A 26,987-nucleotide genomic window follows, 5' to 3' on the forward strand; every position below is an offset into this window, starting at 1 on the left:
TCATTTAAATCCAAGAACTCTATAAAATATACTACACGTATTACTGAAATGTTTAGTAATGATGCAGACATAAATTGGAGATATATAAAATATATTCTTCAGCAATCCTTTACAAAGCACTCACATTACACTTATTCATGCACAATTAGATGGGCTCATTGGAAAGCCCTGTTAAATGTTTCAGCACCTGACGCACCTGATATCACCAAGAGCTTTCCAAATAGATACAACTTCATTACTTCATACCCGGATATTGGTAAGTAAATGTATGTATCACTTTTCTTGCTGTAGCATGTTCTTTATCACATTTAAGTTAATATATATTTAATTATATTCAATGGTTTTGGTAATAGTGTTAATGATATATGATTATTTCTGTGAATGTACAGCTTTTTAGAAATTAGTTCAAAATTACAGAAACAGTAACAACTGTAGTGTATATGTCAGGAGAGATTGTAAAACATAAAATATGAAATATGCTTTATCTGATTGTACACATTTGTAAGTCAAAACTAATTATAGATTTGTTTGATATTTATTTCTATTTTTCTACTCATATCATTTTTCTGCCAGCCAATTTAATCAAATATATGAAAGCATGCTGATTTAATATTAAAGAAATATAATGATTCAGTTTTAAAAATAAATTTTCGCATTTGTAGATTATTCTGGTTTCTTTAGTCTTCAAAAGCATGTGCTTAAATTACGCAGAAATGGAGCATGATGGCTTCCTTTCCATTCAAATACACCTGCTCTCAGAATGGATATCGAGGGCTCGCTCAATCCTTGTTAGTTGCGAGGAAAATTTGGCTTGTAAATTGAATAGTTTCTATAATATTATTAAAAGCACCATTAAACAAACAATTAAATAGCAAAATAATTTATTATTGGTAAGTATATTCCTGACTAAAACTCAATATTAAAAGTGGAGATTGTGTGAAAAGTTGGTTGTCCCTGTTATGTGCTCAAGTTGTCGGACACTATATACTGGGTTACATATCTTTCATATTATTAAAGGTCTTAAATTCTTGGCAAATTCCGACTTCCAACTAGTTGTAACACCAAACTGCCAAACTCACTTTTAAGGTGCAATTCCTTGTGGCAGTGACACATTCTACACAGTCTTTCGACCAGAGCGTTCACACCTGTGGAGTAACGGTCAGCGGTCTGGCCGCGAAACCAGGTGGCCCGGGTTCAATTCCCGGTTGGGGCAAGTTAACCTGGTTGAGGTTTTTTCCGAGGTTTTCCCTCAACCCAATATGAGCAAATGCTGGGTAACTTTTGGTGCTGAACCTCGGACTCATTTCACCAGCATTATCACCTTCAAGGCTGGGCAAAATACTGACATCCAAGTATTTCAAATACAAATACAAAATACTTCAAATAATTGTATTTGAAATACAAATACAAAATACTTTTTAAAAATTTACCAAAATACATTTGTATTTCAAATACTCAAAATACATATGTATTTCAAATACTCGATAAAATATATATAGGCCTAAAGAAATAAGAATATTACTGAAAATCTAGAATATTATATTAATATTAAAAGTATTTTTACCTCGAAGTTTTATATAAACACTGTAACTGAACTTCTTCCTTTTCCCAGTCAGCAATGAAATTGTGTTACATATGAATAATTACTGCTCCCTTTGAAAATAACCAGTTCCTCAAATGTTCATAAGATAAGGATCCCCTTACTTGTGAATGAATAAATCCTGCAAAACAGAACAGTATTTCTAAAGGCGTAGAGGAACACAAACTTGTATTATATTTATAAAAGCTTGTTTCACTGTTGGGTAATTCTCTAGAGTGGCACAGAGTTGTCCCTTTGCCATTGAAGAATTGTGTGAGCTCATACTCCACAGCAGACAAGTGCTTTTCTTTTTGCTTTTCAAAGTCTGTTTTACTTGAGTTGAAAACATAAAAATTGTTTTCATCGTCTGAACTGACCAAAGATGTAGCAGACAACTGCTCAGCTGATTTCACAACACATATTCTGTGTCCTCTTCTTATCACTTAGTGAGGAAATGCCAGGTAGCCATCTCATCTTCAATGATGGGTGGAGAAAGCTGCCAGAATAGCTCAATTTTCTTCTGGGATCAGATCAAACATCACTTTAAATCTTGATGAAAGTGAACTTATTAGGATTGGAGTTATTTGGAATAGATGGCGTAGATTACTAGGTAACAGAATATGTAATCTGTTTTTAAGGGAAATTAATGTGGACAAAAGTTGGCCGTAATAGCACGTCTTCTCATTTGCATTAAATTAAGGGCTATGGCAATGGGTTTCAGAACTACACAATATTATTCAAGGTTGGCAATCCCAGTTTTTCACATACCGGTATACTGTTTATATCATGTTTGAATTGCAATATTTGAGAGATTGAGTCATAAAGAGAATTCCATCGAGTTGGGCAAGGAAACTTCAATGAATATTTCAAGGCATCTGATATAATTTCTGAGTATTTGAGTCTCCTAGACGCATTTCATAATGCTGAACATTTAGCAAGTGTTGGGAGATGGATCCTTGATGCCGTTGGAGATTTCTTCATGGCATTAAGGAAATCAGTTGCGGCAAGAAAACTAAGTGTATGGCTAGCACAACTGAAATGGGTAGGCAAATAAGACAAAAATTCATTCTTCAAATCGAAATCCAAAACTTGAAGAACAAGAAGAAGAAAAAAGTATTTTGAGTATTTGAAATACAAAATACATCAATTTCATGTATTCAAATACAAAATACTTTCGAATATCCTTACAAATTACAAAATACAAATGTATTTCACTGCCCAGCCCTGATCACCTTCATCTCATTCAGACGCTAAATAACCTAAGATGTTGATAAAGCGTCGTAAAATAACCTACTAAAATAAAAAAAATTGACCAAAGCAACATAAAACACATGTAAGTTAGCATACAACATTGCTGCATAGTACACACTGAGTAGAGTTGCTGGCCTCATAGGCACGTTTCAACAAGATTCAGCTTGTCAAACGATTTCGTCTGTTATCAGACAGTCATTTGATCAGTTCAGCTTGTATCACATGACATGAAATGGAATATTGAAAAAACTACCACGGTGAAGATTGCCATAATACACTGGAATTGCGGAACAATAGCAATTATGTTTAAAGGCAATACCGGTATTCTCTCTGCTTATTCGCACAAAATTGTTTAAATAAAGTTTCATTATCAGAAGCCATTTTTTGACAAATTCATCCCGAGATTCTTGACCTCCAGTAAAATGATTATTTTCTCTAATACTGGTACCTAGGCTTTCCTTTTTTTTTCTTCAATTTAAAGTTATTATTAAATAGGCAGCTGCCACTACAGTTTTCAAAGACATGCCATGTTGCTTTAGTGGAATTGGTTTAGCCACATGATCCAAACAAAGCCAGCAGTGCCACATTGGGCAACAAGTTTCCATGCGACATGGGAGATAAGGAGAGAGAAGGGTCTGAAAATTGTGATAGCGGATAATAATAAATTATAAGTTATTAATGTAAAAACAACCTTTATGTAACATTATAATTATTTCATTTTATGTGTAACATGGATGATGAGACAGTCCATATAATTTGCATGATACCATTTACTTAATGTGTGAACTTAAAATCTGGACATCAGGATTTGAGATAACTAAAAGGAGGAGTTGCTTCATTTTATACTTGACCACTTTTCGAGTATTATAAGAAATTACATGTTTAGTAGTATAACAAGTAAAGATTAATAATTTGGTATGTGAATGTATCATACAACAGCATGAAGTGATTACTTTATGCATTAATGTATGGCTTCCAAAAATTATAGACTTTATTACATTGAGGAAGAATATCAATAAAATAATGAGGTGAAGAACCTGCGATAAAGGTGTTCATTTCCAATCTATGTAAAGATTAAATGTTTGGTTCTAAAGAATATATCTGTTATGGTAACAATTATTTTGTTAGAGGAGAAAAATTCGCTCTGGGTCCTTGGTTCTACGTACAAAGTTCTCTAACCACTGAGGGGGGAGGGGGAGGGGGATTCGATCCGGTGCTGTGGATTGAACTTCGGTTTAGCTCAGTGGTTAGAGCACTTGGTATGTAGAACTAAGGACCTGGGTTCGATCCCTGATGCCGGACCGAATTTTTCGCCTCTAATTATAATCATTGTTCATTTTCAAAGTAATGCAGATATATTGACATATACAGTACAGTATATTTCATACTGCAAGATTTTATTGCCTCCCATGATGGTGCTATTCCGAAAGGCTCATTTGATAAATTCATCATGGGATTTTCTTCAGAGAACACCATTACATCTCTGCAACTGTAGTAGTTCGGTTCCTTCAAAATGGAAATTGTATAGTATTCATGAACTGTCTTAAAATCATCATATCGAAATCTCCCTTGAAATTTTCTACACGGATAGGTAATGTAAATTAAAGGTCACATAGAACAATTTAGCTGGCAATACGAACTGCAAGGTACAACAAACAACTGTCAAAAATCACTCCAAATCTACATTTGAATAGTATTTCTGTGTGCTATTAAGTGATGCAATTGCTAGCCACAGCACACACTCTCTCTCTCTCTCTCTCTCTCTCCCTCTCCCTCTCCCCCTCCTCCCTCTCTCTCTCCCCCTCACCCCCACCTCCAACATTCTTTCTTCATCTGCCTACATAATTCAGTACCGGTATTGGATTTCTTCTGTCAAGAATAAGTGATCGGAAAAATAATCAACAGTAGTAGTACAGTAAGCTGCACAGCAGATAAGTTTTATTCTTGCATGTATATTTGCTTTCACAATAATAAAAAATCAATAGTATATTTAAATAATACCAATTTCATTCGACTGTGAGGTGTCAGTACTGCCTTCTCGATCTCATTAAGGCAGTTGTTGCGGGAAAGAGAGATGACTGTTGTCTGCTTGCAGAAGTAGTCCTTGAAACTATGCGTACATTGTTGCCAGATACCACATATATGTAATGCTGAACGATCAAATATTTAGAAATGTTCATGTATATTTTATAACGAAGAAAATGTTGATGTTTTATTTGGGAGAAAGAGTCATTTTTCGTGCGAATTCTTCATAAAATCCTTTTGTTGAAAATATCGTGATTATGAAGTAATTTCGTGGATTTCTAAAAATTTCGCGAAAATGCAAGGATATATTTCACTTAATTTTGGACTTTCATTGAGGGATTTGCATTTTCCATGCATAGAATTAAGTTATTAGTACATTTCGCTTATATTGTTAATACCAAAAAATCACACCCCTATTCATTCAATATGATTCTACGTAATTTAATTGTGAACTTAAATTCAATGTTATATTCGTTAACTTCTTTATTTTTTAACCCTTTTGAAATGTCATACCTATAAATTGGATGGTATAAAAATATGTGAAAAGAAATAACGCGCCATTATTTTGTTTTCTTTTCTTTATTGTTTGCTGAAAACCGGGACATTTATATGCCCTGATAATTATTTTCAGAATGCCCAGATGCAGATCTCGATTCTGGTACAATTTTCTAAAAATTTGGGATGTGTGGCTTTCATATAAAAAGAGCTCTAACAGTTGTTTAGTTAACTGTCCGAAAGATCCGAACCTCATAAGTAACACCAGTAAGACAGCACTCACGAGACAACTAAGCCAGGAGATAACGGGGTAGGATTGCCAATTCCTTTCCCTGTCCGTTGCATACATTGCTAACTAGTTAACATATTACACTAATCAGACATAAGATGTATACAAACAATTGTTCTTCTTTGACACATCGTCAAGTGAGATGTAAGCTTACTGCCTGATAATAGATGTACATATCAGCCAGAATCTCAATCAGAGGTTATATTGGAAGTACCTAATTGTATTGCTGTTTAGACACCAACTTGCCTATAAACTATTATAAAAAATTTCAAGTATAGTTCGTAAATGGAACCAAATTGTTCTTCTCTTAATGTGTTACTATAAAAAGTATCTGTTTTATGTTTTATTTATCTTTTTTATCTTTTATTAATCTTGCATACAACTTGCAACCCATAGCAGTCAAGAGACTGATACCACTCGTTCCAACACTTCTGCTGCTATAAATATGAAATATGGAAATATTTGTATGTACATCATTTCAAACTCTTAAAATGCAGCAAAGATTTGGCTTTTGTTCAAGCAATTACCTTCATTCCCTCAACCCTACATATTAAGATCTTGTCTCACAAAAGAAAAAAAAAATCATCATTGCAGTAAGTTTAATAAAAGGTCAAATATTGCAAAGATTTCTATATTTCGGATATTTCTTGAAGATTAAAAAGAAAAAACAGAACTACTGAAATTAACAGTTTTTATTGCCCTTCCAGTGGTTGTTCCCAACACCATCTCCTACTGCATTATTACGATAAATGGTATGCTTTATAAACATGTAATTACTAGAAATACATAGTATGGTAAGTTATGTTACGCTACTCATTCTCTTCCTAAAATTTTCATAAAGAATAAAATTGTCAGTTCTATTATTTCTGTTGTTGGATTTTACTTCAGTGGTTTAATCTAGTAGACATACATGTGAAATTCTGAAATGAAATCATTACTATTTAAAATAAGATACTGTAGTTAATGTTTTCTTTTACATTAAATATAAAGACAAACATGTAATTCCTGCTCATTTTTGTTTCAGATATCCGTGCACCAGTTTGAAGATGTGGAAAGATTTTGTATTATGTGGATATGGATCTGGTCACATTCGTGTCTTTGACACCAAAACTGCAGGCCTTGTATCTGAGATAGCAGGCCATGCTCGCTGGATAACAGCAATTGACATAGCACCAGGAACTGGTTATTTGCTTTCAGTATCTGAAGATTCATTTGCTAAAGTGTGGCACATTTCCAGAGATGGAAAAGTAAGTTTACATTTTCATATAGTATGTACCTGCAACGTGAACAGTTAGTAAAGTCATTGAGTTATAATGCTCCATGAACAACTAGGGGAGAGTCGGGCAGTATCGGATATCAGGTAATATCGGACAGTGAGTTTCTTTCATCTACCACACGATGATAGTACCTGATTGACATGGTTACGTTTCTGTGATGTCGCATAGAGAAATGTAACCATGTCATTCAGGTACTACCATATGGTAGTATTTGAAGAGCTGAGGAAAAACCCTGGTAAAAACCCCAATCAAGTAGGCTAACTTGTCCCAAGTAATTCGATCCCAGGTATGCGAGTTTTGCATTGAGGAACACTGACCATTACTCCAAGTGGAGGATCAAGTAAAGATCGTCAGTGCTACTGATAAATCACATATAAAATAATTCCGTTTTAACAATAATATTAATAAAATTTAATAATACGTGCAAATACATCGATTTTCTCAAACTTTTAGGTGGTCGGGATTACATTACTCTGGGCTTCAGACAAATGTAAGAATTCCCCTTGTGTCATGTGAAACTCAGATGCATATAGCCCTATTCATGAGAGACATAGGAGTAAGTTTGCTTCTTTCTTTCACGATTGTCTCAAGAAATGCATTATAAATGCTACATAATGGAGTTGACATTACATGCTGCAGCTGGTTACATAAAATGTTCACATGAGGTATGATCTGGTGAAAAATTCTATCCAAAAGTTGAATTTGAAGTTTTTCAAAGCATTCTATTAGATTTTCTTATTTTCAAAATTGGTATTAACTAATGAACTATTAAAAATTCATGTTGTCTTTGATCTTCCAGATATTTGTTTAAGAACACTATCCAGCACAGCTAGTCATGAGGATGACTTAGAAAAAAATGCAGGCATTATAACGATACTGCTGAAAAACACGAGGCTGTGAATTCAGTGAAGCTACCTTTTCCATAATACTTGATTTAGCTAATGTGCAAATTTGTATGATTGCTTAAATAACTGTCTGTACACCCCTCCCCCCCCCCCATCTCCCCACCCATTACAACTACTCCATGTCGTAAGTTTGAGCGATAAGTTCGTCATTGTTGCCATTAAAAACCATATTCAACTGTTCTAAAATGCATTCTGCTAATCTTTCAGCATTTTGGGCTTTTGGATTTAAAAAATCCCCAGAATCTTCCATGTACACCACTGCCCAATTCATAACAGAAAACAATAACTTGTTGCTGCATATGACCTGATACATCAGTTGTATCATCCGACAATACTGACAAAAGTTTAGATTGTTTAATTTTAGCACATTTTTCATCATGACACACCTCGAGGATACAGTCTAGAAGCTCATTTTCGATTTTCTTTTAAGTTCCCTTAAACACTTTTGAGTTCAAAAAATGATTTTGAGAGACTCATCTAACTTTCCACCAAATTCCAATAATATCCTAAACATGCCAGGATTCGATGACTATGAGGTTTCTTCACGATCACTTAGTGGAAGTTCATATTTTTTCACAACTTGATTTTGTCTCACTTTCTCATTGTGTTTGTTTGTTTGCTGTGTGTCACTTAGCTGATATAAAATATTTACTTTTCCTAACATAGCTTAACCAATGACATTATTCACAATTTTTGCAGAATCTTAGTGTTTTTTAACCTTTTCACTCCCAGGTTTTGCCCAGGTTTCATCACTTCCAAATAATAAATATTAAATTTCCTAGAATAAGTCTCATTTCTGCTTGATAATGTCTGACAAATAACTAAATCAAGAGTATCACGGCCTAAACTCTTAATTTCAGTCTTCTCTGCAATTTCCTCCAATGCCATCAGGTTGTCTTTCGACATTTCTGGTTTTCCCTCCTAGTAGTGGCTTAGGTGTAACTCACTTCTGAAATTGGGGCACCTGGAAAGCAGAATTACATTGCCCCAATAATATGGTAGAATCAGTGGCGGCTGCTCTTTATGTGCTGCAGTACACAATTAATTTTCTGTCCCTAGCATAATCTTATTTATATTTTCTTTCTTTCGTGTTACGCATTGCAATGCACGAAAAATCAGGAACTATTATTGCCTATAACTTGTGCATCATCTGCAAGTTCCAGTCGGTAATGTGTGCTGACTTCCTTATTGCAATGAACTGCAGTGAAATGCAGCGAACCTTGCACTGCACAGAGAGGTTACATTCTCTTTATATATGACGTAATCTATGATTTCCCATTATAAACAGTGTGAGCTGCAAGAGAAAGCAACGAGTTGAAATGACGCGTTTGCATTGGGGTTTTATAAAATCTACAACCAATCAGGAGTGAATGACTATTTGTTTAGATGGGTTGTACAATCTACAAACAATTTCGAGGACGTCACGACATCTCTAGGAGCAGTCGTGTACCATTTGTGAGTTTGTGTCTATTTTACAAGTCCTGATCACAGAATGTAGGGACAACTATTTTATTCTTATGCCTAATTATTAAACTTTCCTGTAAAACTGAAACATATTGTTTACAACATTTATTATTAGCTTATTTATATGTACTATACTTAATACAATTTAATTAAAAGATGCTGTACTCCTATTCTGCTACTTCAACCTTCTGACAGATGGCCTGAATGCACCAGAATGCTATCAGAATTTAAAATTTTGATTGCTGGTTGCCAACATGGAGGGGTTGAACTCCAAAGTAACTGGCAGCAGTGTTTCCAACTGTACGGAAATTCCGTCAGTTCCGTCAAAACTGGCGGAAATGACGATTTACATCGTCTTTTGACTTTTTTAGCTGCTGTCATTTTTAATTGTTTAATTTTTGGGAGAGCGCAGACCAACCCAGCACATCAACTGCAGAACTAGAGGCAGATAATGTGGATGAATTATTATTATTTTAATCAAGATTGGTAAGGAAGTTGCGTTAATATTTGCTTTCATTTGTATATAGATATATCGAGTGGGTCTTTTTCTTTTTTTATTTTGACGGATTCTGACCGATTTCAAGGTGTTAGACTGACAGGGATACAATTTATGTGTTGGCAACACTGATTGACAGCTTCTGCAGCATGGACTTCACACTACTCTACTAGTGAGTAGATCAACCAAATTTTAACAACTCTTTTAAAGTGAATTTCCCACATTGTAGCACACTCTCATTTTCAGCCACGAGCCACCACTGGGTAGAATGATTGTGTATGGTTATGTAGCACCGCGAAAGGACTTAAATCTACAATTTAACCTAAATTCCAGACCATGGACGAACACAGGAACAGTTCCCTTCTCTGCAAATGTTAACAATGAAAAACTGATGTTTTGTAAACATTTAATACTATTCTTATCTATATTCGTCTTAAAACTGAAATGATTCAGATAGTTACAAGAACCTGCTGATATAAAATACGCCTACCGGATTCATAAAAGAAAAGAAATACAATAGAAAAAAAAAATCACAAAAATTGCGAACTCTCCGTCCAGGTCTGGTATAGTTCACAGTAGCAACAGATCCACCTACACTATCCTGTTTTGAATGCAGCAGACCTCGCTTGTCTATTCACAAGCATTCTCCCCAACTTTTCACACAAATGATATGTGCAATTTTGCCTAGTCCAAACCAATAGCTTGACAGTTGTAGCTGAACACAACTATCTACACGAGTTAAAGCTGAACGCAAATATAAGAATTTATTCATATAGGCTTGTCTTTAAAGAAAGTTAATAATTTCCTAAAAATTATTCAGATACAGTACTTAGTTTCCCTTTAAAATTTTAGGAAGGACTATCCTGAAGCCTTTTATGGGTGAGCATCACTGTTCCATAGTCTAATGAGACCAAACATTCATAACATAAAATGTAATAATTCTCTTTCTTTCTTTTTGCAGGTTACACACAAGTTTTCAACTCAAGTGCAGGATAGTCTTTTGGTTGGAGGGAGATTTCTCAGTTCTGAAGGTGATTCCTTTTGTGTAGCGTCATATGACAGTTGTGATGTTGTATGTTATGCCACATGAACTTGAAGATACTGTTCTTGTATTATTATTATTATTATTATTATTATTATTATTATTATTATTACATAATAAATTATGTCATTATTGGAAGTGAATTGTTGTTTTAATATCCATTCTACTATCCTAGAATACTAATGGAACTGTGAATAGGACTGTTATAAAAATATTTTTTTACTCACTATGAAAATATTAAAATGATTTGAGCAAGAATGTTAAAACTCTCCGACTTATATGACTTTTTGACATTAAAGTGGAGCTGACTTGAGATGTACAGGTAAATATTTTTTTAAGTTGTATTTTGGCATGAAGATCGGTTGCAAGCCAATGTATTTTTCAGTTAAAGAATTCCAGGCATTCTCAATTCTCATCGTATGTTTTTTTTTTTTTTTTTTGAAACCAAATGACCTGGCATTGTACAAAAACTTGCCCAGACATGTTCAAACATTTTTAACAAGAGCCAGAACAGGTCACATTGTCACACAATTGTACCTACACCAATTTCATGAAAATCTGGAACACATTCTTCTATACTGTCCATCCATAAACCACAAAAGTAGTAAATTAAAATCATCAGTACCAGTTGCAGAAGACATAGCCCTACAGTATATATTGACTACACCCCAACTCTGGCTACTAGCAACAGGCATCTATAAAGAACATTGATCAAAATATCCCTTATTTCTCGTGAAAAGCAACTGAATAGACTACAATGCACTATAGTAGACTTTATGTTGTCAGCAAACAGCTGGATACATTAAAAAGATTGATTGGTTGATTGATCTTACGTCTTTTTCATGTGCAAAATCAGTTTTGGAACTTATCCATTACATTATAATAATTATCATGCAACAGAAGAGTTGCTGCAAGTGAATCTTAACAACTACTTCTTGCCCTTTTTCATTCTTTACATTAATATGTTGCAAGTTATTAGTTGTAAAACTCAGACCATTTTTTCTACTGCTCTCGAATAGCTACTGGTACCTTCCCATAGAGTAAATGTTGTGTGCACCATTCACTTCTAAAGTTTGCATCCCAGCTCATTTGCAGAATGGATGTGACTGAAGGAGTATTAAACGTGATTTTTCAGAAGCACGTATGTTATCTTGCCTATTCAGACTCTTCCAATGAAGTTTAATAACCCCAGCTTTCCTTGTGATCACTGTCAGACCCATTTTGCTAAGTATTAAGGCTGGTTCACAATAAACCGGAAACGAGAATCGGAACGAAAACGGTAAAATTGTTTAAATGTGTACATTTAAATGTGAGCATTCACAATTAACGAAAAGCTTGCCGAAGCCCGGGATAGGGAACGGAGAGTTGGCCAAGTTTCAACTTTGGCGTTCACGTTTCCGATCACAGCCCACTAGATTCATTCTATTGCCATCTAAAAGCTATTTTGTCGTATATTTTGTAGCAAGAAGACAGTGACATAACCTATGCATTATTTTGTTCTGTGCTGTGCATCATGGAGCAAGTTTTATTTGATGAGATTCTAATATTGAGTGTTGAGGAAAATCTTTACGTTTATGATAAGCAGCACGCCTTGTATAAAGATAAGAAAATGAAGGAGAATACGTGGCTTTCAATAGCTGCATCTTTGAACACCGATCAGAAGTGAATCATATTTTATTACTGTATTGGTTGTATTACACACTACATATTCATGCTTCAATTCAATAACTGCTGTTGTGTTCATTTTTGTTCTATTACAAATTACAAATGTTTCTTCTCTAATTATTTTACGTTATGGCAGACTTAAAATAGGTTGTGATAATAAAGATGCATGGGCATATTTATAGTACCATACCTAATGAAATGTTTCAGTTGAAATTTCGAAGTTGGTTAACCTGTGTTTATGTTGGCTGCCTTGTACTTATGAGAGAACGCCATTGGTCAATTATACACAAATAACATCAGAATGCGTAATATCAACTTTACGTATAGTTATTGACATACATATCGATATGCATAGTCGTCTACGTTCTCGGTTTATTGTGAATCAAAAATTTTCATATTCACATCCTCTGCTTCTAGTTTTCATTCTGGTTCTAGTTCCCGGTTTATTGTGAACCAACCTTTATGCTCTCTTATTACATCTGGAAAACAAAGTCCCTTTCCTAGTACTGTGTAACGCCAATATGTTGTGGTAATAAAGTAGAAGGTTGACTGTACAATAAAACTGTTTACTGTCCATTTAGACATTTTGGTATTTCGAGCCATGGTACACAGATTACTCAACATACAAATGAGACTACAAAGAAGAAATAAAATACATAGCACAAGAAAATGGATACAACCCCAACATAATAGACAACATAATAAAAAATACAAAACATAATTACAAGAAACATAGAAACACAACACAAACACAAAAGATACATCACACTAACATACGAAAACAAAGACACACAAAAGATCGCATCTTCATTCAAGAAATTAAACTACAACATCGCATATAGAATACAAAACAATCTACAAAAGCATCTCAATACACAAATGACAAACAAATAAGTACAACCTAACAGGTGTATACAAACTCACATGCAATAGCTGCAAAAACTTCTACATCGGACAGACAGGCAGATCATTTGAAAACACATTACAAAGAACACATCACAGCCATAACCAAATCGCACACTTCCAGATATGCAGAACCCATCATAAATGCCAACCATACCTACAGCAACATAGACACAGACATGGAAATTCTACATAAAAAAAAAACAGAAACTAAACACACTAGAACAATACGAAATATACAGGTACACAACAACACACCCACAACAAATCCTAAACACACAACTGAATTTCAGAACACACACACTATTTGACTGCACACTACACAAACAAATGCACCCTCACTAGGGGGCGAAGACCTAGAAGATATAAGGACCAATGTAGTTCTGAAGATTGCTCCCAAGTCGACAGAGTCAACTAAGATATTTTTAAACTTAGTTCTATTAACACGTGAAAGTTTATTGTATTCTTAAAATATTTGTTTTTATATCCGGAACAACCAATTCATACAATGACTCTGGATAGCTATTATTTTAGAGCTATAATAACCAATGTCAACATTGGTTATTTTATTCTCAAAATTACATGCTTGATTCAGTATTTTATAGATTTTTCTTACCTCAACAATGTTCGTGACAGTGACATTGGTCAATTTTTATACACGAATAGAATCTTCATTAAATCATACTCTTTGCATCATTGTTTAATGTAAATTTATATCAATGATGCTTGATAAATAGGGCTCGGAAGTTGATGACCTAAAAATCACATAAAAATGGCCTATAAAATGACCTTAAATTTCTGAAAATATGACATTAAAATTTCAAAAAATGACCATGATAAGTAAAATATTAAAAAAAAAAATAGTATGCTTTCATCTATGGAAAATACATTGTCATCGAAGTCAGTCACTGTCACAAAAAAGAACTTTGTGTGCTTTGTTTTCCTTTCAGCATTTATATGTCTTCACTTGTGAGATACAACATGCTGACTGTGGATACTGCAGCTGCAGTATTTGTTCTATTGAATGGGGGAAGCACGTAGCACATGTGATCAGGAGTCAAAGCTGATGCAACCATCAAGAAAATTCCTGTAAGACGTAATCGAACTGCGTAAGCAATCTGCAGTAGATTCTCGAATATAGACGACTACACTGTAAAAAAAATCAGTTTGTAAGGAGAAAAGGGCAAAAAATGCAACAAAAAGTGGAACATTTCCTAAAAAAAAACGACCAATAGGCAATAAAAGACCAAAAAATGCAAAATAAAAGTAGGCTATATTGGTTCGTGTTGAAGTGCAACATGTTTGTATTGCATTCTACATTGTCTGTGACGTCTCAGAAAAAAGATATTTCATCAACTTCCGAGCCCTATTGATTAAATCAAGCCTTCTAGTGGTGCATGTCAAAGACTGTCATATCCTGAAATGAGAGGGTTGCTACAGCCACTTCTTGTCCAAATAATATCTACTTACTCATGTGAATAAAAAATTTGACAAAATAGATGGACACAGTTAAAATGTGTCCTTAAAGCCAAAGTAATTAAAAAGTAAACAAATGGCTAAAACATACTTCATAAAAACAATTTTTCCTAAGGACTAATAAAATAATAAAATTAATAATGTTATATGCTTGTGTAGTAACAATAACAAATTTTGAGAAAGTTCACACCACGCATCATTTATTGTCTGATGTATAAACATAAGATGCAAATTTTTCTTGCTACAGTTAATTTAGTCACATTTCTGGAGTTAAAACATTAAAAGTGTTACAATTTAAAAAAGACCGTAATGTACCTTATGACAGATGGGCCCCTTTTCAATACCAGTGTGGTGTCACCTTCAGTGTCCTTTGAACTACTGCTGCTCGAGCTAGTCTTGATTTCTAGCATTTGCTTTCGTCAGTGATGGGGTGGGGGTGTGTTGTTTTTATAGTGGGGGATGGTTGTTTTTGTGTCATGTATTATGATATCGAATAATGTATGTGTATTGAATTGTAATTGTGTATTAAGTATATGCTGTGGGTATGTTATTGTGTGCTTACAGCGGGCAAAAGTTTAGAGCACCCACTTTTAAAATTGAATAATTTGTTGCTACTTCAACAGATTTTTCTGGAGTTAATTTTTGCATCTATATTTATCAAATACTACTAAAATTATGACTTAGATGCAATTTTGAACTTATTGTTAGCTTTTGTTTAAGAAATATGTTTATTTTTATGTTTTTTGAAATTTCGCAATTTTTAATATATCCTCTGCCACTTCACACACAAAAAATTTTTCTAGATATGGACACATGGGTTTTTAGACGACTGACACAAGGATTTATATAGAAAAAATACTAAAATTAGCATATTTCGCGAAATATACAAGCCAGACAAAAAAAACAATGAATTCAGGGCTGAAAAACACACGTATTTATTAAAAAACCAAAGATCTAGCTCACATTTTACAAAACACAGGTCACTTTAGTACTTGGTGGCACCACCTTTGGCTTTGTAACACTCTCGCACCCTGTCAGGCATTGATTGCACAAGTCTTTCACAATAATCTGATTCTCCAAGTTGTCTCCATGCAGCTGCCAGTTCCAGCTTGAGGTTTTGTAGGCTTGGCATGTTCTTACTTTCCAGGATCCTTTCCATTTCATTCCAGGCATTTTCTATTACATTCAAGTCCGGAGATCTAGCAGGCCAGGGCAACAGCAGTATATTCTTCTCTGAAAACCAGGACATACAATATCTGGACTTGTGACAAGGAGCATTGTCTTGTTGGAACAGCCAGATCTTCCGCCACCCGAAAAGCTTCTTCTTTGATGGAAGCAAGTAGTTTTCCAAAATGTGTATGTATTTTTGAGAATTCACTGTCCCTGCCATGAAGCACAATTCTCCTGTGCCTTTTGCACTCATGCATCGCCATACCATTACAGAGCCACCCCCTTTTTGCACCTTGGGAACAAGACATGCTGGACTATATTTTTCATGGCTCTGCTGACGAACTCTTTGAGGACAGTTGGAGAAGAGTTGAAATGATGACTCATCAGAAAACATGACCGTCCCCCATTTCTCTACTGTCCAATTCAGCCTTTCTTTACACCATTGGTAATGTGCTCGACGATTTGCAACAGTCAGCAATGGTTTGGACACTGCAACTGCTGATTTCATCCCCTGGCTTCGAAGTCGATGTCCAATAGTGTAGGTAGAGCAGCTAGCTCCGACTTCTTGTTGGATGTCTTTTAGAGAAGCAGAGCACCTCTTTTTCTCAGCACGAAGAATTGCACGGTCACTTTGGGGAGTGGTTGCAAGGTTTATCCTCCACTGTTTTATTTGCATTGTAATTTGTAATTGTAGTTTGAACACAATGTCTACTCACCCCCAATTTTTTCGCAATCTGCACTTGGCTTTTTTTGTCCTTATATAACGCCACTATTTGCCACTTAATTGCAACACTCACTGATGTTCTTCCCATTTCGTAAAGAATAGTCTCGCAGTCCTCACACTTCAATGGTTTACAACTTACTATTTCTAAAGCAGGTACAGCGGCAACTTCCGTCCTGTCACAAAAGGGGAGGAGACGGGAGTGAATGATGGAATTTTGTTTGACAGGCCACATTCTTTCACACTAACCATTATTTCTGCATTTCCAGATTCTTGCAACATGGGAAAGAGAAGGAAAAAGAACATAGTGGGGGAAAACTGTAAATAAAAACTTTTTTCCACCCTAAAAAAACATCATTTTCAATTGATGGCTTGCACATTTTTGATCTAATAAAGTTTTGAATATTTTTTTTATTAAAATGTGTTTATTGGTGCACCTTGAAACCAATAAACGAACATTAAGACACACATTTTAATCTCTTGAAAAATCGGAATCGCATTAAAAATGTAGAAATGTAAAGAAACATAAATTTGTCATAACTAATCAAGAAAAAAAGCTAACAACTCCCAAGAACTCTTAAAATGCTTGTATGGCTATCCTCTACAACTACACAATCTCACAATTGCCCATAAAAAATTGTGTTGCAATAATGTTAAATAATACGTTTTTAAAGAGGGGTGCTCTAAACTTTTGCCTGCTATAGTATTTTGTATTGTTCTAATATGTTTAACTGTGGACTTTTTGGTGTGATGTGTAGTATTTCCATATCTGTTTCTATGGTATTGTAGTCGTGATTGTTCGTAATATATTCTGCATAATTTGATATGATGTATGAGTTACTTATGGCTTTAATGTGTTCACTGTATCTTATTTGAAATGATCTTCCTGTCTGTCCTAAGTAAACATTTGGACAGCTATTGTATTTTAATTTGTAAACCCCGGTTGAATTATATTTGTTTGTTTAAAGTGATTATTTAGATATTTCTGTAGTGTTATTTCTTTTATATGCTATCTTGTATTTTAGTTTTCTGAATGAAGTTGCAATTTTGTATGTATTGGTATTGTGATATGTTAATGGTATGTATTTATTCTCGTGTGTTGTTTGTGTTGGCTTGTTATGTTTTTGTTTTGTCTTTTTTATTAGTGTGTCTATTATGTTAGGGTTATATCCATTGTCTTGTGCTAAGTATATATTTTATTGTATTTAGTTCTTCAGTGTAGTTGTCATTGTTATGTTAATTACTAATCTATGTGTCATTGTACGAAAAGCTGCTTTTTTATATTGTATGGGAAGGTTTGATAAATTGTGTATGTGTGTTGTGATTGTAGTGGGTTTCCTGTATATCTTAAATTCGTTTTTGTTGTTTGTTTTGGTTATAGTGATGTCTAAGAAGTTTATAGTTCGGTATGTTCTGTTTCTATTGCATACCGGTACTTTAATTTGGGGTGTATTTTGTTTGTTTATGTAGGTTTTCTATATTTAGTCTTCTATTGCCACTTTATAGGACTATTATGTCATCTACATATCAATGCCAGTATATTATTTTCTCTGCATGTTATTGTCAGTATTTAGTACTATATACGAATGAATATTTCAGCTAATATGCTTGATGTAGGTGACCCCATTGGTAATCCTTCAGCATATGCCTAGTATTTATGTATGAAATAATTTTGTTTTATGATGATCTCTGTGATGTGTATAATTTCGTCTATGTGAATCTGTGGTATATTGTTTTTGTTAAGCAGTTGTTGAAGTATTTCGAGTGTTTCTATTGCTGGTATGTTTGTATATCAATTTTCGACATCAAATGACCCAGTGTTGTGTTGTGTGGAATATGTTTTAGGTTTAATTTTGTTAACTAGGTCTATGGTGTTAATTATTGTTGTTGGGTTCTCAAATTTTTTACTATTTCTTATAATGTTGTCTATTATAGCATTCTTGATTGGATAACACAAATTTATTTGTTTGTTTCAGTTTGCTTGCTATTTATTTCTAGCTTGTGACACAAAGATTGGCTTATGTTAATATTATTGCTGGTATCATCCCTGGATTTATAATAATAATAATAATAATAATAATAATAATAATAATAATCATAATAATAATCATATTATTATTATTATTATTATTATTATTATTATTATTGAGACATCAGTTCTAATTTATAACCACCGGCGTAACTCAAACAATAGAGCCTGTTGATCTGGAGTTACACTTAGGCATGGGTTCGATTCCAACTGGATCTGATTACTTGTACTTTTTTTTTTCAAAAGTATTTCCCAACGAATGTTCGGTAATTCTGGCGAGTCTATCTCATCTTGCTGTCACAAAATCCATCGGCACTTATGTATTTCATTAGTCTGTATGCTGGTGCATTTTTATAATTTATTAGGGGCTTGATTGGTATATTTTGTTTGTGAATTTTCGGTAATGCATTTAACTTTGGTGTGCGAGGTTTAATTTGGTTCAGTTGCTGTTTTATGTTATTAGGTAATATGTATTTCGATTTATTGCATTTTATTTTTATTGTGGTTTGATATTTTGTTGTTGGGTCTGTTTTTAATTTTGTGATATTTTCGTGAAAAAAAAAAGTGTTAATTTTGTCATTCCATGTCTTGTGCATTCTTACATTGCTATTTCCTTGGTCTGCTTTTATAAATATTAAATTGTGTGCTTGTTGTTTCTCTCTTGATGTCTTTATTGTTTTGATTTCATATTTATCGGTTGTATAGGCCAGCTAAGTTCCGATTACAGATGGCAGGAGCCCAAACTACTGAGCTCATTGCATGTTTGTAGCAATAGCAGCGACCTCACCTCCATCGGTAATAAGAAGTTGGTAGGCCTATAGGTCTCTTTATTTTATCTATGTTTCTCAATAAATCTTGTCTAATATAATATATACTTGGTGCTGTGCTTGTGTCTTTTGGATTGCCGTTTCTGCATTAATGATTGTTTGCATTTGTTGTGTTTTTGGTATCTTGCTATGTTGTAGGTTATCAATAGTCTCTAAACACACACCATCTCAAACAGCAGAAATAACTAAAATGCTCTCTCAATTAATATCACTCAATAAAAGAATTGTATTCCAATGGATACCATCCCATTGTGGAATCCTGGGAAATGAGAATGCAGATGCTTTAGCAAAGAAGGGCAGCACTGCTACTTACAGACCTGTTACTAAATCTACGTATTACTCTGTGAAAAGATTTATTAAATCTACATACTTAGACTTCAACAAACAAAATTTAATAACACAATCCCAAGGGAAAAAATGGAACTCTCTGCATCAAAATCCACAGTTAATTCCCGATTTACCACGAAAATCGTCTGTAGCTGCATTTAGATTGGCAACAGGCCATGATTGTTTGGCCAAACACCTGCATAGAATTGGAATATATCAGTCCTCTAACTGTCCATTGTGCAACTCAAACCAAGAAATGGATTCGGAACATCTCAAAATCTGTGCTTCAGTGGCTGGTCATGATAATATCTTTGAAAAATATTGGAGTGCATGAGGTCAAATGACTTCACTGTCAAATGCCTGACATTAGAAAACAACAACAACACGTTGTAGGTTATGTTTTAGTCCCTTTTCAAGTAGTTTTGTTTCATTTTGACTGAATGTTACGTTGGTGTTGTTGAATATCTTAGGATGGAATTTGTGTGGTGGTGTATTTGATTTTTTGTTTATTGGTTATTGGTTCCTATGTCATTTCTTTATCTTTTGACTTATTTGTGTTATTATTTTGTTCGTATGTCATACCTTTCACAACATACATTCTCTGTTAAATACGAATCTGCTCAGTCAAAATCAGTTGTTGTTCAATCTGGAGTACCTGCGGGTAGTACCTGCTGCTTTATATTCTATATACATAAGATTTTCCATCTCAAGATCACTTAACAATAGCCCATTTTGCTGATGATATTGTTATCCTTAGTAAAGGTACTTGTGAATGAACAGCAGAACTGAATATTTTTTGTGAAAAAAATTTCCACATGGTATAAGCAATGGTGAATAATTATGAATCCTCAAAAATCACATTTAGTCACATTTACTTGTAAGAGGAACACTGTAAATCATCCAGTGACATTATGTGGTTCAGTAGTACCAACGGCTCAATCAGATATATTGGATCAATATTAGATCGCAAACTTACTTGGTATAACCACGTATCAGCTATTGTTAAAAGAATTAGACACAGAATCTACCTGCTAAAACGCACTGTTCAAGACAGGTCTCATTGCCTCTACATTACAAGAGACTTATCTATGTTTCAATTGTGCACCCTGTGTGGCAATATGGATGTTCAATTCGTGAATCTACTTCCGCATCTCAAATAAGAAAAAATGCAGGTAATGCAAAATCACTATCTGAGGCTGATGTCTGGTGTACCTTGGTATTTAAAAATAAATTCCACGCTAGCTGTATTCTTGAGGTGATGGAGATCCCAGGATAGAGCTATATCAGACTGTAACACTCTTTCCTAAACCACATGAATCCGCTACTTCGAGTAATTGTCACTAATCCACTGCAAAATCCAGCCCATAGAAGACTAAAACGAAAATGGCATAGTGATATGAGACTATAAAGTTCTTTTGGTATTGCCAGTGGCAATCCCATAAACTAGTGTCAAGTTATTCTCTTTTTTTTCTGTTCTGTTATTCACATAGGCCTACTACGAATATAAAAATGCTTTTAAGTCTCTATCCATAGAAATAAAACTATTAATAGGCAATAAAAATCAATTTATATCTGCTCTCAAAAAGTATTTATGTTCACATCTTTTTTACTTTATGGCATTACACTGTATTTATTATTTAGGCAAGTTTTTTTTTTTTCATAGAAATTATGTGAAGTACATGTAAATTGCAAGTTATAATAAGTATATATATTTACCACCTATATATTTGTAAGTTATTTGTTATTCTGACTTATCCTATACTGAGTTGTTCTTGGACACATGTACACTTGGTCAAAATGAAAGTGGCCGGTCTCTTGAGCAGTGAAAATTTTCTAAGTCCCTTCGGGTGAGTGCGCAGTTCACTACTGTAAACCTCCATGCGCCACTTTAGTGAACTCCATAATACAAGGCGCTGATTTGGGTTACCTCTACAGCATGTTTTGAATCTCCGTAGAGAATGTTTTGTTTTGTCCTTTCTTTTATTTTTTAAAACTCCTTTTAGTGTAATATACTCAAATAATTTTGCTTATATTAATTCATGTTACTTACAGATAATTGAAAAATTGGCGAAATTTGTGGTTATAATTCCAGGAAATCAGGATCTATTTTGTCATCAGAATTATGGTTTTTCTTCTTGTTTACAATTACTACATTTAGCCCTGATGATAACAGATTTAGATTAGTATAATAATCATATTTCCTGTAGCACAACTTGCAAATTAATTATTGCCAATTATTTAACCTTATTTACTGAATGTTCCTTAGGCAATAGAGTGTAAAGCAGCAGGGATTAATAAAATAATTAACACAGCATTTTAATATCTCCACAGCATGCTTGGTGTGGAACAGTCGTTAAACTACGTAACTTCTATGCAGACAGTTCGAGTTCGAATCTCCGTAGTAAATTTTTACAATGCCTTTTAGTGTAATATAATCAAATAATTTTGCTTATATTAATTTATGTTACTTACAGATAATTAAAAAATTGGTGAAAATTTGTGGTTATAATTCCAGGAAATCAGGATATATTTTGTCACCAGAATTATGGTTTTTCTTGTTTACAATTACTACGTTTAGCCCTGATGATCATGGATTTAGATTAGTATAATAATTATATTCCCTGTAGCACAACATGCAAATTAATTATTGCCAATTATTTAACTGTCAACATATTTACTGAATGTTTCTTAGGCAATAAAGTGCAAAGCAGCAGGGATTAATAAAATAATTAACACAGCATTTTAATGGGAAAGCCTCTAATTGTCATCTTTAATGTCACTTCCATCTAGCATCAAAAGTTTCTATTAACACGAAAAAAATAATAAAGCGAAAAGTATTCTAAGGATAAAAAAATGACGAAAACCTGCTATATTTTCACTGATGCATTTAAAAGGCAACAAAAAAAAAGTTCAGTAACTCCACGAAGATTTGAACTTGCAATCTCAGAAAGTCTTCACTAACACTCTATCAACTATGCTAGGAGTTTCACGGCAGTCAGAATGGCGTTGTATCGAGCAATAGTCATACTCCACTTGAGAACCTATCATACAATATATAGTGTTTGTGTTACAATGTTCACTGTTTAAACACTCTGAACGGTCTGTTTTAAATCTCGTATATGAATTATTTTCTCGGAAGATTTTAGTGATTAATAGTTGTGTTCCCCATTATAACTACTAGAAAAATATAAGCAATCTTTTGAATAAAACATGGCTGTCCCAAGCGCTCATGGAAATACCCAATTCGAACTTAGTCTCTCAGATGCCAGCCATTTTCATTTTGACCAAGTGTACAAGAATTCACAGAATGTAATAAATAATCTAATTATCGTTTTTATGCAGTAGAACCCTACTAATCCGAACCTTCTAATCCAAAATTCCAGATAATCCGAACCTTCTAATCTGAAATTCCAGATAATCCGAACACGCAAAATAAAAAAATATAAAATGGAAAGAGAGGAAGGGGAAAGAGTATTTGAACTGAAGATCAATTTAATGTTACAGTATTTAGAAACTCAAAATGTACAACTTACTTTATCAAGCTAGTGAATGAATTAGTTCTTGTTTTCTATACTATTATGATAATCTGCCACAGGATAAGGCATGGTTTTCCTGCTTGCATTTCTGTCCTCTGTTTAATCCAAAATTTTGATAATCCGAACAGGCACCAGTACCAATTAGTTTGGACTAGTGGGGTTCTACTATATTTTGTTGTCACATTCCACCTTTGACTTTAAAAAGCTTAATTACAAAAGATACATTTTTATTTCCACACTCAAATTTCATTTTTATGGAATATTTGCACATAATTCTAAACAAATCTGAATGCTGTTCAGTCTTGTATTTTCATTTCTAAAACTCCCATATTTTCACCTTTTCAGGCAAGCCCAGGAACAAAGATGTTTTGTCCTCTGACCGTAAACTAGAAACAGGTGGCAGCAAAGAAATTGTGAACTGGTTAGCACTTCTGTTTCTGAAACCTGCTGCTGGAAACATATTGCTCAGAAAGATCAGCGTACTGTCCGCTAAACTTATCTGGGCTGGTAAAACAGAGATTCACGGGGGGGGGGGGGGGGGAGGTCGCTTCTAGCAGTAGTGAGGCAGGAGAGGGGAAGATGGTCTATGAGTCAGGTAAAATACATTTGCTTGCTTAGTGTGATCGAAGAGTTCGTTGTACTTACAGTAGTTTTGTGTTCTGTGAACACATATGCAATGGCCGGTAATAATACGAGATGCAACTGGAAGTGGAGTATGATGCCTTTGAGAACAGTAAATATTGTAATATTACATGACATGGGCTTCAATGGAAAAGGTCACAAAACAAGCAGGTCATCCTTGTTGAACAACAAGATATTGTGAACTGGAGGATGTGTTATATCAGGAATATAACGAAACTCAAACGTGAAGGCAAGGAGATATTTTACCTCAACGAGACTTGGGTCGATAATAACCTGACATTTAACGGATGTTGGCAAAAGAAAGGCGACATTGAGGGCATTATGGTTACTAGAAATGCAGATACTAGACTTTTATCGCACATAGTCTGAGAAGGGTTTCTTTGCTGATGTATAGAGCCGGAGCAGCTGCAGGACACGGCGAAATGAATGCCGACAATTTCGAGAAATGGTTGTCAAGACAAGTGATTCCTAAGTTACCCCAGGTTCTACTCAGTGATGGATAATGCACCATACCAAGAGAGGCAGGTAGATAAAGCATCACAAAATACATTGTCAAGGACGACATGATATCATGGCTTGATAAGAAAGGCATTCCTGTTTTGTTGTCTATGAGAAAATGTGATTTGACGGACCTAATTAACACCATAAACCAGTAGGGAAATTATTCAGAGTTGACCAGCTTCTGAAACGGCATGGCCATTCAGTACTTCTACTCCCATCATACATGTGCGATTGCATATTGCTGCCATAATCCAAGATTAAGCACCACATTCGTGAAAAAAATCCTGCTGGTGACCTGTCACTGAAGACCAACAGAACAAAGCCAGAACAGCTGCTGACCAGATGACCAGTGAAGACTAAGCAGGCTTCTGCAATCATGTGGTGCGTCTCAAACAAGACTACAAGAAAAATGGCGCAATAAATAAAGGACATCATTGACGAATTTACTGCTTCCTGGACATTTCGGTCACTTCTTTTTGTCGATCTCAATAATGGTTAATTCGGTCACTGACCTTTGTCCTTCATTTTTCGTCCACTCACTTTATGCCCAATTGCAGAAATGGTCACTTAATCTAATGTCCACATATATTTTGGTCATAGACAATTTGGTCACGGACATTTCAGACACTGAAATTTATGGTCCAACTTGTCCAGAAGGATATTTTCAGACATGTTTTATATTTTCTTCCTGCGGCAAATGCAGGCTGCAGAAGACAGAGTGTCTGCACATAGACTAATTTATGAGTGCATATCGTGAGACAGAGAAATATCAAATGGAGTTATAGTCAGTAAAAGTGAAGTAATGGCCTACAGAGGAAGAAGGGAAAGAAAGACAAAAAGGAATGAAGAAAATATGAAACTAATTAATAAGATAATTCTAACAAAAATTCACATTACAATACTGAATTGTTGTTTAGTTTATCATGGAAACGAAACATTTAAATTAATTCAAAATCATGGCGTGTATTACAGAATCCAAAAAAAAAAAAAGTGTCAGATGTTAGTGAATAACTCATTTATTCACCACTTTCATACACATAGTAAAGATGGTAGAAGGAAGTACTGGAGATGTGAGAACAGTGACATCTGTAACGCAAGACACACTACCAACAGGGATGTGGAAAATGGTGTTAATATAATCGAAGAAAGCACTCATACTCATGAACAGGTAAGAACCGAGGTTGAGGCAAGAAAAATCATTACATGGGTAAAGCAAAGAGAAAATGATTATCAAAATGAGCCACCATCAGCTATTGTTAGAGAAGAACTCACGAGCGTCCAGGACAAAGAAAAATTGACGACACTTCCTGAGCAAAACACGCTATTACATGCTGTTCATATTCACAAAATTCGAACAGACCCTCACTACTGGCATCACTTGAGCAGTGTGTTATTGCAGACCATATGGCCGCACCCTTACCAGAGAACTATTCTTACAGTTCGATAGTGGCAGGACAACCCCAACCGCTTTGTTATCTTCTGCACACGTGAGTCACTTATACAATTCAGCAGATCTAGAGTAATGTATTTAGAAGACACTTTCAAAACTGTATCCTCAGGCTATTTTACCATTTATATATGGTATATGGTATTGTTCAGGACTTAGTTTTTCCACTAATGTATGTTCTTTGTTCAAGGAAGGACGAAGCAACTTACACTGCAATATTTCAGCATGTAAAAGAATCATCACAAGAACTTGGAACCGAAATTAGCCCTGAGTATGTTACGATGGAATGAATGCTGTATTCCCAAATTCAGTGATTAAGGGATGCCTCTTTCACTGTTCTCAATCAATTTGGCGCAATGTTATTAATTAGGGCCTGAAACAGCAGTACAATGAAAATCAACACATTAGAAGAGACATTCGAAAACTTCTTCCCTTACATGATATTTGGAAGAGTCTTTTGATAATTTGTTGGATACAGTTCATGATGATGTCCAAGATGTCGCAACCTACATGAAAATGACGTACATCAGAGGCCATCCAGCCAGAGAAAGGCAAAGAGCTATTCCACCTTGTTTTGTACTTCAGATATGGAATATGTATGACCTATTGAATGGGATGCAACAAAATAACAACTATGTAGAAGGTGGGCATGCACAGTTTCAGAAAGTGATAGTGACACATCACGCTTCCATATGGAAATTTTTGGAACATATTGAGAAAGATCAAAGAGAAAATTCAGTTTTGATATGGCAGCTGCTGGCTGGGCACCGTAATGCTAGACATCCAAACAAGAAACATTATATTACTGTATAAACCAACTTCAAATAGAATGTACTGTGAACAATTATAAACAGTAATAATGAAAATGACCTATACTTGCACGCCATCAGTTATAAAATAAAACTTTACCCACCTGCATA

The 26,987-nt window shown here is 34.5% G+C and overlaps 1 protein-coding gene across 1 annotated transcript in view; it reads left to right on the forward strand.

Moving 5' to 3' along the window:
• The window catches only part of LOC138710497 (WD repeat-containing protein 54-like), a 28,838-nt gene extending 17,872 nt beyond the window's left edge, over positions 1-10,966 (forward strand). The window contains exons 5-6 of the mRNA XM_069841435.1: positions 6,664-6,886; positions 10,743-10,966. Coding sequence (XP_069697536.1) covers positions 6,664-6,886; positions 10,743-10,871 — 352 coding nt within the window. The 3' untranslated portion in view covers positions 10,872-10,966. The remainder of the gene's footprint in view (positions 1-6,663; positions 6,887-10,742) is intronic.
• The last annotated feature ends 16,021 nt before the right edge of the window (positions 10,967-26,987 follow it).

Source organism: Periplaneta americana, chromosome 12 (assembly GCF_040183065.1).
Source record: "Periplaneta americana isolate PAMFEO1 chromosome 12, P.americana_PAMFEO1_priV1, whole genome shotgun sequence".
NCBI lineage: Eukaryota > Metazoa > Arthropoda > Insecta > Blattodea > Blattidae > Periplaneta > Periplaneta americana.